The following is a 16,542-nucleotide window of genomic DNA, read 5'->3' as shown; positions in this document are numbered from 1 at the left end:
CAGGGAATTCAGAAGAGTAGGGAGTCTATGCTCAACAACTGTAGTGAAAAGGAATGTCTAAGGGCATAGGTCTTGAGAGGTCTGAGAGAGAAACTGGTGCTCCTGTCCCTCCATGTCACCCTTCCATCACCACCTTTACACTGCTGCCCTCCCTGTTACCATTGTTTGCAGGCAGTGAAACAAACACAGAAAGCATGTGACCTGAGTGGGATGGAAAGGGGAAGACACAGAGCCCATCCAGAGCAGCTGGGGAACCTGCAAGCCACCCTAACTGAAGAGCAAAGATTCTGTTTGCACTTTGACCCTGCCCTCAGCACGGTTGCCTGCAGCTGCCCAGCAGTCAGATCTCCCCCTCACCAAAGGATCCTTGAAGTACATGAGTCTGCGGTGATCCAGTGTGAACCAGCGCTTCTTAAAGGCCTCTCTCTGCTGTGAAGGGAAGAGGGGACATATGTAAGGGGACAGTGCCCTCTGCTGTGAGCAGTACGAATGGATACCCAAAATTCATCCCAACCACTTAAAGCAAGCCCCTGCCTTAACTGCAACCTCCTCCTCGCCCTTTCTCAGCTGAGAGTGGGGGTCAGTATCGGGTTTTTCAGTCCCAGCTGCTGTCCCCAACTCTTGGACTGTGGTGAAGGGCTCCAAAGTTGAGACAGGAGAAATCTAGACGCTAAATACCTGTAAGGTCAGGCACACACAGACACATGCAGAGAGATCTGTCGCTCTGGGAGAAAGCAGGGACTCTGGCTTCATCTACTTTCACATGTGTCCTTCCCCTTCCTTTAATTCTCCCCTCCCTTGGTGCACACACACTGTTCCCACGGGTGTCTAAAGAGTCAGGGGGGAATGGGGAAACAGCAGGAGAAAAACACTGAGGTTGGGAAAGCCAGTGGCTCTCTGGCAGGTCCCTGTTAAGATTTTTTCTAACATAGCAGCTCACCTTGGGACCAGTCTTCTCCATGTATCCCTCCTTCAAGAAATTTCTCGTCAGACGATTTTTAATCTGACAAAAAGGCAAGAGTAACATTCACCTAGCTGTGCTTCTTTGCTATTCGTTTCCCCTCTGCCCTTCCAATTCAGGCACCTTCCCTCAAATTCAGCCATCTTCTAAATTCATATTTCCTGAACTGCCTAGCCAGGAGTCACTTCTGCTTCCAAAATGCCCAGAAACAGCAGAAAGCAGTTGTTTTCTGACCGCCACAGGCCCTTTTAAACATACATTCTCATCCCTCTATCTAGACACTGCAATTTCCACTTCTGTACCTGGGGTTATAATAGTAACTAATGAACTCCTTTATCACATAAGCAATGGGAGACTTAGCACTGCGTTCTAGTGCTGTCTTACCTCATTATCGCTGGCAATGGGAAATGCTACCTTCAGATAATGGAACTGCACAGAGCGAATGGCATTGAACCAGTCCACTACCTCCTGAAAATGGAAAAGGACAGGATAGAAAGCTTAGCCAGAGCAACAGTGAGCCATCTAAATTCACCTAGCCCTATGTTAACTACAAACTCTTAGCCCTGCACAGCACCATCCTCAAGAGTCACACCATGTGACCGAGAGTATCATCCAAACACTTCTTGAACTCTCTCAGCCTTGGTGCTGTGACCACTTCCCTGGGGAGCCTGTTCCAGCACCCAAACACCCTCTGGGTGAAGAACCTCTTTTTAATATCCAACCTAAGCCTCCCCTGGCACAACTTCAGGCCAGTCCCTCAGGTTCTGTCACTGGTCACCACAGAGAAGAGATCAGTGTTTACCCCCCTTCTCCCCCTCATGAGGAAGTTGTAGACTGCAATGAGGTCTCCCCTCAGTCTCCTCTTCTCTGGGCTGAAGAGACCAAGTGCCCTCAGCTGCTCCTCACACGGCTTCCCCTCAAGGCCCTTCACCATCTTCGTTGCCCTCCTTTGGACACTCTCTAACAGCTTAATATCTTTCTTATACTGTGGTGCCCAAAACTGCACACAATATTCAAGATGAGGCTGCCCTAGTGCAGAGCAGAGCAGGACAATCCCCTCCCTCAAACAGCTGGCGATGCTTTGCTTGATGCCCTCCAGGACACAGTTGGTCGTCCCAGCTACCAAGTGCTACCAGGGCACTTCTGACTCATATTCAACTTGCCATCAAACAGGACCCCCAGGTCCCTTTCCATGGCACTGCTTTCCAGCATCTCATTCCCCAGTCTGTATGAACATCCAGGGTTGCCCCATTCCAGGTGCAGAATTCAGCACTTCTCCTTGTTGAATTTCATATGGTTGGTGATTGCCCAGCCCTCTAATTTGTCAAGGTCTCTCTGCAGGGCCTCCCTGCCTTCGAGGGGGTCAACGGCTCCTCCCAGTTTTGTGTCATCGGTAAACTTGCTTAGTATCCCTTCCAATCCTACATCCAAGTCATTTATGAAGATGTTGAAGAGCACAAGGCCTAAGATGGAGCCCTGTGGAACCCCATTCGTGACAGGTTGCCAGTCTGATGTTACCCCATTCACTATCACCCCCTATGCTTGACCCGTGAGCCAATTGCTCACCCACCACACGATGTGTTTATCCAGCTGTGTGCTGGACACTTTTTCCAGAAGGATACAGTGAGAGACAGTATCAAAAGCTTCACTGAAATAAAAAAAAAATTATATCAAATGGCTTCCCTTGATCAACTAGGTGGGTTATCTTGTTACAGAAGGAAATCAGGTTTGATAAGTAGGACTTTCCTCTCATGAAACTATGCTAGCTGTGACCAATGACTGTATTGTCTTTCAGGTGTTTCTCAATACCTCCCCAGGTATTGAAATACAACTTTCCCAGGCACTGGAGTGAGACTGACAGGCCTGTAGCACGGCTGACCCGTTCCCCACATGCACAGGCAGCACATATCCACATGGTCTACAGCAGCTCCTCCCACACAAACCAACTCAGCCAGTGCTCTTGCCCTGCTCCCTGCAGCAAAACTCTCCCACAGATACACAAACACAGAGCCAGAACCCCCGCCCTGTTACCAACTCACACTCACACACCCCATCCTACCCATGTTTCACACTATTTAATATCAGCAGCTTCTCAAAGCACCTCATTGGCTTTGCAGTGTTTGATGCTAAAACCAGATACCTTTCCACTTTCATGGTAGACAAATATATTACGGGTCTTGTTGTCTTTGAGATAGGTGATCTGCAGGCCATTGGGGTTCCCAATCTTCTCTGGCTGGAACGTAGCATTGATGACATCTATTTTAACATTAAGTTTGGGTTCTTTGGCCTGAAAACAGAATGGCATTGATCACACATGAGCAATCTAGAAGAAAGAGACCTGAGCTATTGACTAAGTGGGGCAAGGCAGGGTCAGAGGATCTTAAAAAGTAATAACTGACCCTTCCCAACAAAATGTATCACACACACCCTTCACTGTGTGGTGTGCTCAAGGCCAAACAGTGGCCGAACCCACCCAATTTAGATTTGAGCTGTGCCTACTCTGGAAGTGCCAGTGAAACACTGAGAGTGTTTTTGACTTTACAGCTGAGCCAGTCTAAAGGCTAACTGATCTCAAAAGGAAAGAGCCCACTCTTTGAATCATAGAATCCTAAAAGCATTTGGGTTGGAAGAGACCTTTAAAGACCACCTAGTCCAACCCTCTCTGCAATGAGCAGGGAACTCTTCAACTAAATCAGGTTGCTCAGAGCCTCAATCCAGCCTGACTTTGAACTTTTTCAAATAGAGTGTCCACCACCTCTCTGAGCAATTTGTTTCAGTGTTTCACCACCTTCATTGTAAAAGAATTCTTCCTTATATCTAGTTTAAATCTATCCTCTTTTAGTTAAAAACCATTATCTCCCTTGTCCTATCACAACAGGCCTGCTAAAAAGTCTGTCCCCATCTTTCTCATAAATCCCCTTTAATACTTGAAAGGCCACATGAAGGTCTCCTCAGAACCTTCTCTTCTGTAGGCTGAATCCCAACATTCTCAGCCTGTCTTCACAGAAGAAGTGTTCCAGCCCTCTGATCATTTTTGTGGCCTTCTTCTGGACCTGCTCCAACAGGTCCATGACCTTCCTTTGCTGAGGGCCCCAGAGCTGGATGCAGTGCTCCAGGTGGGGTCTCACAAAGGTGGAGCAGAGGGGAAGAATCACCTCCCTCAACCTGCCTGTCACACTTCTTTTGGCACAGCCCAGCTTACGTTTGGCTTCTGGGCTGCAAACGCATGTTGACAGCTCATGACCACATTTTCATCTATTATCCCCCTCATCCCTCTCCGCAGGGTTGTTCTCAATCCCTTCATCCTCCAGCTGGTATTGATACCAGGGATTGCCCAACTCAGGTGCAGGACCTTGCACCTGGCCTTGTTAAACCACATTGGCCCACTTCTTAAGTTTGTCCAGGTCCCCTCTGGACATCTCCTGCTCCTCCCTACCCTGAGCCATCCCCTCCTTTGTGACAGCATATTAGCACTTGCCCCACTCATTTCAGGGAGATGAATGAGCAGAAAAGTAGCCCTTCTCAAAACAAGCCAGAGAACAGGTTTTTACCAACTTGGCTCACAATGGGTTGGTTCCAGGGATGGTGCAGGATTACACATCCAGGGAAACGGATAGGGTGAAAGATCAGTCCTTTTCTCAGTGGTGAGGGAAGCACAGAGGGAGAACATGAGGAAATGTCCCCCTGACAGTGGAAAGGGCACCCCTCTCCTCTGTGACATTTCTGTTATCATCCCCGGGCTGGGCTAAGTAAGGCAACCTCAGAAACATGCGTAGGAAATCAGAACATCTCTGTGACCCTGCTGCTCTGGGTGGAGTACTCACTGAGGTGGGAGTTGACCACCATACTCACATCCTGCTTGGTGAAATACTTCAGACATCCCTCTCTCTCAGACAAGAGGAACTTGCGGGGTAGGAACTGCCCATTGTCTCGACCTCGCTTCCAGAGGATGCCTTCCTTCACCCCTAGGAGCAGAAAAGCCGCTTTTAATAGCACCCCCCCATGAGCACTGTAGGCATCAGAGAGCTGCACACAGCCAGGGGTCCCAGCCACCCCTCTGGGATAAACATATGATGGACTACTGCTGAGAACAAACACTTGAGAGGTGTCACCTCTGACTTACAGCTGAAGATGGTGGTGTTCCTGGGTTTGCAGCCCAAATAAACGCTCACCAAAAGACATTCCCAGATTTTTCCCACCTCTTAGTCTTTCTCTCACTGCTGCCTCTGACAGCATGAGAGCTGTCTCCTGTGAACACCAGAGTCCTGGCCCATGCAGACTCTGGTGTGGGACCAGAACTCTTCCCACTTAACTTTGCAGGCCTTTGGGCTGCAGCACCCTTTGCCACAGCACTGGCAGTGACATTTCAAAGCCAACAGCCATGGTTAGAGAGGGTGGCATGCAATAGGACAGAAATTCCTTACTGCAGAGGTCTGTCTCCATCAGGACATCAAATGCCCTTAAAAAATTCCAGCTGGTAATACCAGGATTGGACACAACCTGTGCCAGTGCCAGCCTATGCTTCCCACAATTTAATCCCCCCAAGACAACGCCAGTAAGTACCAGTTTGGTTCTCAGGAGTACTTGTGGGATTTGCAACACTGACACTTCATGATGGTGGGAAGTTTCCAGCAAAGGCAACAGTCAGGACATTTTGATGCTGTGCTCTGCTCTTACCATCAGAATATGGTAGCTGTTTTCCCAGCTCGGTGAATTCTTTGCGTTCATATTTGGCCCGTATCCACTGTTCTCTCAGCACTCTAAGGAGAGAGGTGACAGGTAACTCAGAAACAAACTAGAAGAACTGACAGAGAATTGCCCTTCCCCCTTCTGTATGCAGCAACTTACTGGCAGTCATTGTAGGTTGGCTGGTAATAGTAAATAGGGATGTGAGCTTCGTATGTGGCTTTAGTCACAGCATTCCCATGCTTGGCCAGAAACTGTAGGGTTAGACAGAGAGTTAGTGCCTTGCCTTTGATGCAGACTCATGTGGACCTTTTTCTTTTCTAACCCACTACAGGGCTAGAGGCATATCTAGCTCTAATGGAGCATTCTCTTTCCTCTCCATTGCAACATCCCAGCAGTCTGGCTACAGAGAGGTGGGTCTCAAAGGTCTCATCTACTCTCAGACGTTACACTGATTGCACCTGAATCAACAGCATGCCATAAATGTCACTTCTGTGGGGCTGGATGCATACACATTCAGTGGGTTTGCTGCCATGCCCCACATCTCCTGGAGAGTTCAACAACAGCTCTGCAACGCCATCTGGGAGGCCATTCCAAACCTCTTCGGTCCTCTTCCAAAGAGCAACAAGATACAGATTATTTTCTTTGGATCTCTAGAAAATATTTTCAGTCCCCTGGAGATTAGCGAATTGAGGGGACTGTAACGGGGAGAAGTCAAGTTTCTATAAATGCCATTTTTCTCAAAAAATCATATTATATCTGGAAACTCTTCTCAGAGAATGGAATTGCCCAAGATTTTCCCCTTGGACTGTTGAAATCAAAAGGAGACATTGAGATTGGATGGTGTTGGCAAGTGGAAAATAAGTAACCTGGAGCAACAAAGACCCTTAGCCTGATACATTGCAGGAGCTCTGCCTTTGCCATAAAGTAACAGGGCACAGGGAGGCACATAAGGCAACTGCATCCTCCCGCTCCCAGTGAGTTATGGGGAGCTATCCCTGATTGAGTATCAGGAGCATGAGTAGAAAAGGAACAGGTTAAATCAGATTACATCTCCAACCCTGTGAGGTCAAAGGGCTAATTTTTCCAGGACACTTGGTGTATAGCCTAGACCCAACCCACCTGATGTACCAATGGGGATAAAGATCTCACCTGCACCTGAGCATCATCCCAGTGGTCCATCTTCAGGGATTTGACTTTGCTGATGCTAGGGATGTTGCGATGAATTCCTGAACAGCTGAGGCATATAAAGACACCCAAAGTAGAGGATGCCCAGTCAGGATCTGACAGTATAAAAAAGGATATGACTAGAAGTGATGAATTTTCCTGGCAGATATGCCCCACCTGAGAATGTAGTCCTGAGAAACAGAGAGCTGGGTGATGACAGTTTCATCTGAGCTGATTAATTAACACCCAAGATACAGATGCCAGTCAGGAAAAAACACAGCTATTAGTCCCTCATTCTCTCTGTTTCAACCACTTTGTCTGAATCTTTATTAATGTATACCTTGAAAAACTTCAAAGTGCTCCCTTTGCATAAAGGGTCACCCAAGATGAAAATAAAACCACCTCTGGGAAAAGACTCTAGGAGTTGTTTAGTGCATCATAGCAAACCCTCAACAGTATCTTGTTCAGGAAGTGGAAAACAACCTTGAATCTAAAATTTTCCTGGAAGAATTTAATAAGATAAAATGGTACTAATTAGTCCAGTCCTAATTTGGCTTGAGTGCTCCGTTTGGGGGTTTTAGCAGTATTTGTAGGACCTCAAACTGGGTACCCTTTTGAGAGGGCTAGCCCTTCAGTAAATGTAATCTCCTAGGCGAGTGTGGCAGGTTGTCAGTTCAGAGCTGAGTCATGGAGGAGACAATGCCCTCCTGAATCATGCCTTCTTTCTGGAGAAGTTAGGATTTCACTGGGAGCTTTCCTGTCAGGTCCTGACTGGGCATGACCTTGATTTGTATTTGAGAGCTAACATGACTACAACCCACAGTGCTGCAGCTATGCAGCCCCTGCTTATCTAGCACTCCCACATCCCTGTCCTTCTTCCCACCAGTGCTGTTGCAGCATCTCCTTCCTGCTCCCTTGCCAACACACCTCCAGGGAGAGGAAACGAATATCCAGAGCAATGTCTTCCCTTCCTCTCCACCCCAGGCTCCTGTGCAGTCCAGATAGCCAGCATCAAATAGCTGCTAGAGACCAGCCCCAGCTCCTTGCTTCCAACTCTTCCTCCAGCATCCTTCGACCACTCACCTGGCTTCCCGCAGTCTGCGCACAAAGAGTTTTCTGCTCTTTTCCACACCTCCTTCAGGGCCCTCATGCTCCGCTCGTTTCCTCCGGCCATCCTCTCCTAATAGTATCCCCGCAGGCAGGGCAGGACAGGGCCAGGAAGGCAGCTGCCTGTGCCTTATGCACCTGCAGGCCAACGCAGTGGGTTGCCCAAGGGAGAAGGAGCCACCAGAGAGACAAGCTCTGGCAGACGGAGGGAAAAGGGGAAGGCAAGAAAAGCCTCAAGGTTAATGGAAAGGGTATGGAGGCCTGCCGGTGCACCTGAGCCGGCTGAGCACAGGCAGGGGCAAAGAGGCTGGAGGCTGAAGTGCACCCAGACTGTGAGTGAGGAGGAGGAGGAGACCTGCCCCATGGGCGTGGAGGGAAGTGCAGCAATTAACCACAGAACTGGTTTTTCCGCATTTCTGCTGGCGAAAGGACAGGCCAGGAAAAGAGCACAAGCAGCAAGTGAGCTGATAAAGGAGAGCTGGCTCTGGACAAGTGGCCTCCAGGCTGTGACAGGACTTGTGTCAGGGCTTGTCACACTCTGTGGACTGGTGGGAGTTGGCTTTGGCTGCCCCTACAGCACTTCAGGAACTTCTACCAAAGTCAGCTGGCCAACACAGAGGCATTACACCCATTTTTAAGGCAAGAATAGGGGGGCAATAAAGGTTCAAGAGTTCAGCCAAAGTCACTCTTAGCCATCAGCCAAAAACATAGCAGTCTTGATGCCCCCACATATTCGTGCCAGTACCTTTCACCACCACTACAAAAACCACAGCAGTCCAGCCAGGTCCTGCATCTTGGATACCCGGTGTCAGAGCCGTCCCTTGCAATTGCTTTCCCTGGCTAAGAGGAGCAGCACAGGCATCACTAACACCAAGCAATGACAGTAGCTCAGAGCTTTATTGAAGCATGTTCAAATGAAGAATTGCAAATTTAAACTATTTAGAGAAGAGACCCTTATTAAAGAGATATAGATTTAAATCACTCAGGAGCGGCAGAACAAATCTCAGGGTGTGAGATCGGGTGCTGCACTGGCACGTCCGCACCGGGAAGTGCCATAAAATCTTTTGCTAAGAGGGAAGCGAAGAGGAGTGGAGCTGGAGGTCCCCATGCTTGACGCAACCCCCTGTCCACTCTACGCTGGATGCTAAGGCCGGGAACAGGAGCTTGGGACGCCCATGACCCTGGCTACTCTGCCCTGCTCGAGCCGGAGGGGGCGGGCGGCACAAAACGTCGGGCGGGGCAGGGGCCGCCCCTCGGGCCCCGCGGCGGCGGAAGGGGCGGGCGGCGGCGGCGGCAGCAGCGTGGTACCGCCATGGGTCGCAAGAAGAAGAAGGGCCCGGGCGGCCGTGAGGGGCGGCTGGTGCTGACTTTCGACGAGGAGAGGCGGAGGTGAGGCCGGGCGGGACAAGGGCGAGGAGGGGGGAAGGACGGCATCCCCCGGTCGCTAAAAGCCGCGGGGGGGGCTCTGTGTTGCTGGCGGCAGGGAGTACCTGACCGGCTTCCACAAGCGGAAGGTGGAGCGGAGGAAAGCGGCGCTGGAGGAGATCAAACGGAAGCTAAAAGAGGAGCAGAGAAAGATGAAAGAGGAGGTGAGAGAACGGTCTTGTGTCCCCCCGCCTCTCCCCGCCGTGGTGGGGCGGCAGAGGCGCCGCAGTGACCTGTTCCATCTTTCAGCGGCACCAGGAGTACCTGAAGATGCTGAGCGAGAGGGAGGAGGCGCTCGGTACGTGCTGGGCAGAAAGAGGGATGCCTGTGGTCCTGGGGTGATAAGGGCTGAGGCAGGGATGCTCGCACATTGTCCCGAAACAGCAGCTGCTCGCTCCTCCCATGTCCCCCTGGGAAGCTGGGCAGCGATCTGAGCGGTGACCCCACAGCCCTCTGGCCCTGGGGGACAGGAGGTCAAGTGGGTTGTACAGAAGGGAAGGAGGCGGGAGGGCATCTCCAAGGTGTTCACCCAGGTCCCCACAGCAAGGAGAATGAGCTTGCCCTCCATGCCTATAGTGCTGGTGTTCAAGCCCTGCCTGCGATGGCTGGGTGTCACCCCTCCCCAGCACAGTGCAGCAGGAACAGCAGTGTAAATCGTGACAAGTTTGGCACTTTGCAGTGCAGGATTTCTTTGTCTTCCCAGATGAGGCTGATGAACTGGAGCACTTGGTGACATCTCGGACAGAGTCTGTGAACATTGACCACCCAAACCACATCGTAACAGTGACCACCATCAGTGACCTCGACCTCTCAGGGGCACGCCAGCTGGGACTGACCACCCCTGTGGTAAAGCCTCTTGCTACCTCTCTGATTGTATCAGCTGTAAACATTCTTAGGGCTGGCTAGTGCTCCCTGAATATGCCTAAAGACTTGCAGCTGGCTGGGAACAGGGATGAAAAGGGAAACTCATAACTTTCGTATTTTTCCACAGCTTATGTTGGGCCTCTAAAGAGGAGGAAATGTCCTGTGTGAATAGTTCACTCCAAACTCCCTGGAATCCTTTGCTTGTTCCACCTGACCTTGATTAAGTGAAAGGTGGCACAGGACTGGATGGCAACATTGTAGTACTTTAAAAGCCGATACAACACAACAAGCAGCAAGATTTCAGACTTTGCTGTGTGGACTGTCCTCAAGCTCTTTCCCGTGTCCTGTCCAGAAAAATTACTATTACTGTTAGGAGGGATTTCTCTCTCTATGGTCCTGTGCTTGGACCACGTATAAGGAAACCATTTAGTTCTGGTTGTGGTTGCTTTTATTCTCAAAATACATTGTAACTGAGATCTTATATTTGTTTTATAGAGACTCTCAGGTACTGGTTGACTTGATCTCTTTTAATCTTCGTGACTTGTGGCTGGATTTGAGCTCTTTGGGGAAGTGTCTGTGTTAACCTTTTACATTTGTAAGGTCATCTTCTAATCTGAAAATCCACTTAAAGAGGTCTTGATAGTAATTTAAGAAAAAAGCTGAGACCTTTGGTTCATAATTCAGACTTCATTTGCATGGCCATTAAGATCATGCTGAAGTTTTAGGATCTTAGGGTGGATTACTATAGGTCACTGGTCATCCCTTTCCAAGGGACTGTGATAAGAAACCTTGAGACTTGCATAGCAAGGGATGTGGAGAATTAAAAAGTCTTCATCTGTGACTAGATGGTTCACAAAATAGGATGAAACTGAAAAGTCAATGGAAATGCCAGAACCACAAAACCGTTTTCTTTTTAAGGGAAAAAGTGATGGATCAGAAGAAGAGAAAGAGAAAGGGGAAGAGGTAGCGAACAAGCCTGTAAGAGCAATGCCCAAGAAGTCCAGAAACCCCTTCCTGTCTGACAAGTATGTATAGATTCATTCAGGCTTTTGCTGCTGTTAGTCTCTGGAAGCTGATCCAGAGGACTGGATTTGCTTTCCGGATTCGCGGCGTGGCTGCAGGAGAGGATGCGGTGCTGCCCGGTCGCTGCGGGCAGGAGCCAGCAGGGGCCGCTGGCGGAGCACGGGCTGCCCGGACGCTCCGGGCCCATCCCGCGGGCTCCGGTGACAGCGGCTGGAGGAGGAGGGTGGGCTTCGTGCTCTCCTCTTTACCTAGTCCTTCGTCTCGGCACATACTACAGGATGCAGAACTTCCCTCTAGGGTTGAAGGTCAAAAGATCTTAAAGCTGAAAGCTTTGGCATTCTCCACATTTTTCAGTATCCAGGTTTTATTACTACTCTGAGGGTGTGGAAAATTACTTAACTCTGTAGTGTCTGGGCAGCCCACTGATCCCAAAATTAATTTTGGTTGTTACTGCACATGGAGGCTTGCAGGTTTCCTGCACAGCTTGGAGTTCCTCTCGGGCATGCCACGGCTGGCGTCCTTTCCTGCAGAGTCACACAAGGGCTCTTCTGCTATTGTTGTGGTGTCGCCTTGTTTCTGCAGCCTTTAGTCCCCAAACATTTTTCTCTTTCTGCCCTGCACAGAATCTCTGCTCTTACTGCCACGCTGCACATGCACAGCCGGAAAAAGACGAAAGGAAAGAGATCCCAACGTGGGCAAGGTCCACGGAAGAAAATCCAGAAGTCCGGCACGGGGCGAACCACCAAGACTCAGCGACGGAGACTGACGGGCAAAATGGGCCGTGACCAAGACTAACGGAGAAACTAATGTTCAAACCACCAGCTGGGACAGTGCTCCACGTCTGGCCTGCTGCTCTTTGGGGCCCTGTTGTTGTGGGCAAGCAGCTTGTTTACTTGGTGCTCTGACCAGCAGTGAGCCCAGTTCAGCCTTTCTTTAGCCTCTGGAGCACTGGCCAGGATGACTAGACACTCTTCCTATTTATTTCTGCATTGATCTCCAGCTAAGTGTCTGAGTGCCACAGAGTCTCTTGAAAACTTCTTCTGAGGGTCACATTTGCTATTTGGTGTAACCCTTGTGTCCTTGGGCCTCCCCTTTCAGAGCTGATATTTGGCGTTGTCAAAGAAAAGGATCTAGGGCAGAGTGCAACAGGCACATCGTCATCACGGCAATTTGAGAGACTTGGAAGAGCTTTGCTTCCGCTCCTGCATCAGTGCCCTGGCATTTCTGCTGTGCAGTAAATCCTTTTTCCATGGAGACATGGTGTCATCTTGTCTCATGCCACACCTGAATGCAGGCGTGCTTTTTGTTTTGTACCTGTGCCAGGTGAAGTTGGGTAACTTTTTGAATAAATCTGAAGTCTTTTGCTAAGAAAAAAAAACCATTCGTGACTTATCTGAAGCATAACAGGAGCTGTGCTAATGCCAGTACCAGCTGGAAAGAGAGGGAGGTAATTCCTGGTGCTTAAAGGATATTGAAATCCACTGGTGCTTGGAAAATGGAATAGCTAGGAGCTATTTCTGTGGTAAGGCAGAGCCAGCCAGAGCAGGAATGGCTCATTCCATTGTCTGCTGAATATGCCGATCTTAACTGCGATAGCTCAGAGGAGTATGAAATGCCCTAATGCCCTTGCTGTATGTGGGTGGCCCTCTCCAGGGTGGGAGTGGCAGAGGCTGCCCTTGCCCTTTACCTCAGGGCTGCTGCAGTTGTTAGCAGCTAATTGCCTTTCTTCTTAGGACTTAAGTGTGTGTTTTTTACTGTGGTTGCATTTGGCGGGTGGGGGAAAAAAATGTTTGCGTGGCTGAGATTGAGGAATACTGATGGCAAAACTCTGAGTGAATCCTCTGAGGAGAGTGAGCCCAGGCAGCATGCTGGCCTCTGTCCTGGAGTATCTGTAGGAAATGGCCGTTCTGCCTCTGTCAGCCAGGCCTCCTCCCATGCCATATGTGTACTGGCAAGGAAATGACAAAGAAAGAAAAGGCCTCTGTGTCCAAAACCCACACCAAAAAAATTTGGAACCCAGAAACGGACAAGTAAATAGATTCCTCATGCCAGAAATGGGAGGGAAAAGAGTAAACCAGTGCCTGAGGCTTTGTGGAGGAACATCAGAACAGTGTTGATGGCCACCAGCCACTAAAGCAAATGGCACCATCCTCCATGTATCTCTCCATAGTTTCTTGGAGAAACTATGTGTGCACACACAAATTCTTCAGTGTGTTAAGGAGGAGAGTACAACCTCAACACTGACAGCAGCAACACAATTTCTGCTAAGAGAGAGTTCTAAAGGGAGCTGCGTGGCTCACGTGCATATGGTAAGGAATGGGGTCCTTTTGTACCTCCCTTTCCCTTCTGAAGAAGGTAAATGCTGGGGAAGTGGACACTTATCCCATGTGCCAGGGGTGCCTTGTATGCTTGGATTCCAAGTCCCATCCTGGGATGAGTTCTTGGGCACTAGTGCTGCATAATCTCAGTCACATCATTAAAGTGTGTGTGGTTTCCTTGCTTCCAAAACAGTTCTTAAACACTGCCTTATAGACCACTCCAGAAAGGGTATGGGCTTTAATGCATGACCGTAATCTATCTACCTGTCTCACTTGGGGTCATTGGGTGTTTCAGAGATGCAAAACCAAAACTCAGGCAAGGCCAAAAGTCTGATGCTGGACTGGATCTCATCCAAAGTGTCCAAGAGGTGCTATGTGTGGAGCATAAAATATTTCTTGTTCTGGTTTGGGAGTTACATGCTCTAGGGTGTTCTGTGTTGTTTGGTTTAAGAGGGATGGAGTAGGGAAGGAGAGGGAAGTTCTGTCTGGAGAGGTGTACTACACCAAGGGGACTGCAGCTCAAAGCTAGAGGACAGAGTGTAACACCATTGGTCTGGATTTTAAGGCAGCTTTCCCTTCTCTCCAGGACGTAATGCCTTTGTGGAGTGACCATGGTCAGAAGGTGCTTCCGCATCCAAGGAGTTTGCTCTGGACCTGGGAAGGTCACTGTAAAGGAAATGCACCATCTGTCTCTGAAATCTGCTGGAGTGTGGACTCTGGAATATGGTCGGTTGCCTTCCCCAGCCTGTAGACAGCCAGCCTGGCATGATAGCTGAGACAGTGCTAGATGACCTCATGGTAATCCTGATGGGATGTTAAGAGTGACCTCAGCAGCAATTCAGTTTTTGTCATTTTGCTGCCAGGTGAGCTGGAAAAATCTCACTTTTAGTTTGCTGTTTCTCTGGCCTTAATAACATCTTTCTCAAGTGTCAGCTGAAATCTCCAACAGCCTCCTTGAAAGCTTCCAGTTCCTGCTGGAAGATGAGTTTTCAAATGATATTAAAAAAAAAAAAGCATATGGAAAAACTGAGAACATAACTGTTAAATCTTGTGCTGCGTTAACCATCAGGATTGTTCACTGCACTATTGATTTCTCCATTTGATCGACTAAAGCTTTATTTTGTAATGTAAATTACTGACTCAGCCCTAGCCCACTGTCTTTGTTAAGCACAGGGTGTGCAGTTGGGCTACCCCAGGATATATTGAATCCTGGATATGAATTCCCACATGCAAGTTAGTGAATTGTTTGCCAGATGCATCACAGTTCATACCAGACTCTGGCTTAAAATTCTTGTTTGCTGCTTCCCATTGTTTTCAAGATGGATTTGAGCATTTCTGGTTCCCCTGCCCCACCCCAGCTGCTCACAAACAAGTTCAAGCTGTTCAGGAGGAGGCCACTTCCAAATATAAGGTACCTGCAAATATTAACATGTTAGTGCAGCTGCTGCTCCATGAAGGAAAAGCAGAGACCAGCAGCTCCCTGTGAACTCCCTTTTCCACAGGCTTTTTACGCGTGGCTCTGCAGCTGGGTCACCTCGGGCACCTGCGCGTTGCTGTGCGTGTGCCCCAGGCACGCACAGAGATGCAAGGCTTTGACGTGGGCTGCCACACTGGGGTTTCCATGCATGATGGCTTTCGCTGGCTAGACTGTGATTCCGCACACGTGCACACATAAAAATATAATTGGGATTACAGAGGATCAAAACTAGACTGAGAGCCAAAAAGGTCAGACAGTTGGGGAAAAATTGGAGCGCAGCGCAAAGGAAGAATGGTTGCAGCGTGTGCATGAGATGTGTGAAAGTGCACTGTATTTATTGCTTTTGTAGCATATCAAGCTCAAGGCTGTACTCAGTACAGCCACACTGCTGCTTCCAGCACTGTTTTCCAGAAATGAACTCAAGGAAAAAAAGTTACTGGAAGAGTGACAAGAACTTTTTGGGACTAAGGGAGCTGAATAAGGGGTTGTATGGGGAAGATAGGTTTGAAGAGTGGATTGCGAACTGCCTTCGATGAGCAAACAAAAAGTGAAATCGAATTTTTTGTATTGCTTACCAGGGTCAGGAAGAGAAGGAATTTGGAAGAGAAGGAATTTGAATTGTAGCAGGAGCAATGGAGGATGTTAAGGACCTTCCAGTAGAAATAGCAAGGGTCAGGCAGGGTTTGTGCTTGTCAGGTAAAGCCCAGCTTAGACAAACCTCTCTGGGAAGTGTTGCGGGTAGGCATGACCTGTTGGAGCTGTGCTGGGAACACGGTGGCATTTGGCTCTCTCAGTGCTCGCGGATGAGTCCGCTGCTTTGGCACCTGTTTCGGGCTCGGGCTAACTCCTGAGGTGCTGCCTCCGGGGGAGCACTGGGGCAGACCGTCGGCAGGCGGTGGGGCGGTCCCTGGGGAGCTGCAGCGAGGGGTAGGGCGGGGGGCTGACCCGCGGCCCGGTGCCCCCGCCGGGCGCAGCCTCCCCCCATCCCATCCCGGCCGGGCCGGGTCGATCGCGCGCCCGCCGCCACCGACACGTGCGCGCCCGCTCCCGTGGGCGCCACAGCCGCGCGCGCCGCCGGCCACTCGGGGAGCGATATGCAAATCACTGCTCGGCGGCAGCCAATGAGAGGGGAGGGGGCGGGGCCTGGCGCCCCGCGGTTCCCACGGCGAGCTTCATTGAGGGGGAAGCGCGGCGGGCGGCGAGGTGCTGGGAGCCATAGGGAAGCTGAGGTACTGGGGGCACTGGGAGCACTGAGCATGGCTGCATGCATGCATGCATGCCAGGAGCCCTGGGGATCAGAGCATTATCCTGGCAGTAGGCCCCGAGGGATGTGGGGAGCAATGATTTGCCCATCAGGGGCTCTAGCCACGGGTGGTAGTTCGTGGGCAGGGGAGGGCAGCGATGTTGGGGTGTTTCGTGTTGCATCCCTGGCAGGGGTTGCTTAGGCACCTGTCTAGCATTTTGTGTGAACGAGTCAGAAAACATCCCTCAGTGAGACGAGGGAGGCTGCAAGA

General features: G+C 50.0%; 2 protein-coding genes across 3 annotated transcripts in view; one reads left to right on the top strand and one right to left on the bottom strand.

Moving 5' to 3' along the window:
- The window catches only part of LOC127470004 (arf-GAP with dual PH domain-containing protein 1-like), a 95,346-nt gene extending 87,066 nt beyond the window's left edge, over positions 1 to 8,280 (bottom strand). The window contains exons 1-9 of one of the 2 annotated variants that reach the window (XM_051785040.1): positions 7,898 to 8,280; positions 6,800 to 6,930; positions 5,810 to 5,901; positions 5,639 to 5,721; positions 4,814 to 4,926; positions 3,102 to 3,248; positions 1,346 to 1,429; positions 941 to 1,003; positions 229 to 429 (exon numbers count right to left, since the gene is read on the bottom strand). In XM_051785040.1, the coding sequence (XP_051641000.1) occupies positions 268 to 429; positions 941 to 1,003; positions 1,346 to 1,429; positions 3,102 to 3,248; positions 4,814 to 4,926; positions 5,639 to 5,721; positions 5,810 to 5,901; positions 6,800 to 6,930; positions 7,898 to 7,988 (966 nt within the window). In that variant the 5' untranslated portion in view covers positions 7,989 to 8,280 and the 3' untranslated portion in view covers positions 229 to 267. The remainder of the gene's footprint in view (positions 1 to 228; positions 430 to 940; positions 1,004 to 1,345; positions 1,430 to 3,101; positions 3,249 to 4,813; positions 4,927 to 5,638; positions 5,722 to 5,809; positions 5,902 to 6,799; positions 6,931 to 7,897) is intronic. The other variant, XM_051785039.1, reaches the window with a different exon arrangement.
- A 917-nt stretch (positions 8,281 to 9,197) lies between these two features.
- Positions 9,198 to 12,611, top strand: NOL12 (nucleolar protein 12). The gene is made up of 6 exons (XM_051784360.1): positions 9,198 to 9,310; positions 9,405 to 9,510; positions 9,596 to 9,644; positions 10,050 to 10,192; positions 11,129 to 11,235; positions 11,857 to 12,611. The coding sequence occupies exons 1-6, from the start codon at positions 9,234 to 9,236 to the stop codon at positions 12,026 to 12,028; spliced, it is 654 nt and encodes a 217-aa protein (XP_051640320.1). The 5' UTR covers positions 9,198 to 9,233; the 3' UTR covers positions 12,029 to 12,611.
- Positions 12,612 to 16,542: the final 3,931 nt, after the last annotated feature.

This window comes from Manacus candei, unplaced genomic scaffold (genome assembly GCF_025592945.1).
Source record: "Manacus candei isolate 608988 ecotype Guabito, Panama unplaced genomic scaffold, ASM2559294v1 h1tg000018l, whole genome shotgun sequence".
Lineage (NCBI taxonomy): Eukaryota > Metazoa > Chordata > Aves > Passeriformes > Pipridae > Manacus > Manacus candei.
Note: the sequence above shows the minus strand (reverse complement) of the source record. Positions and strands in the feature narration are given on the sequence as shown.

What these genes read in the sequence shown, in the direction of transcription:
- NOL12 (XM_051784360.1), top strand. Translation starts at nt 9,234, where the DNA reads ATGGGTCGCAAGAAGAAGAAGGGCCCGGGCGGCCGTGAGGGGCGGCTG. An exon ending in TGGGACTGACCACCCCTGTG is followed by an intron (nt 10,193 to 11,128) that starts GTAAAGCCTCTT and finishes TTTCTTTTTAAG; the next exon opens with GGAAAAAGTGATGGATCAGA. An exon ending in AACCCCTTCCTGTCTGACAA is followed by an intron (nt 11,236 to 11,856) that starts GTATGTATAGAT and finishes TGCCCTGCACAG; the next exon opens with AATCTCTGCTCTTACTGCCA.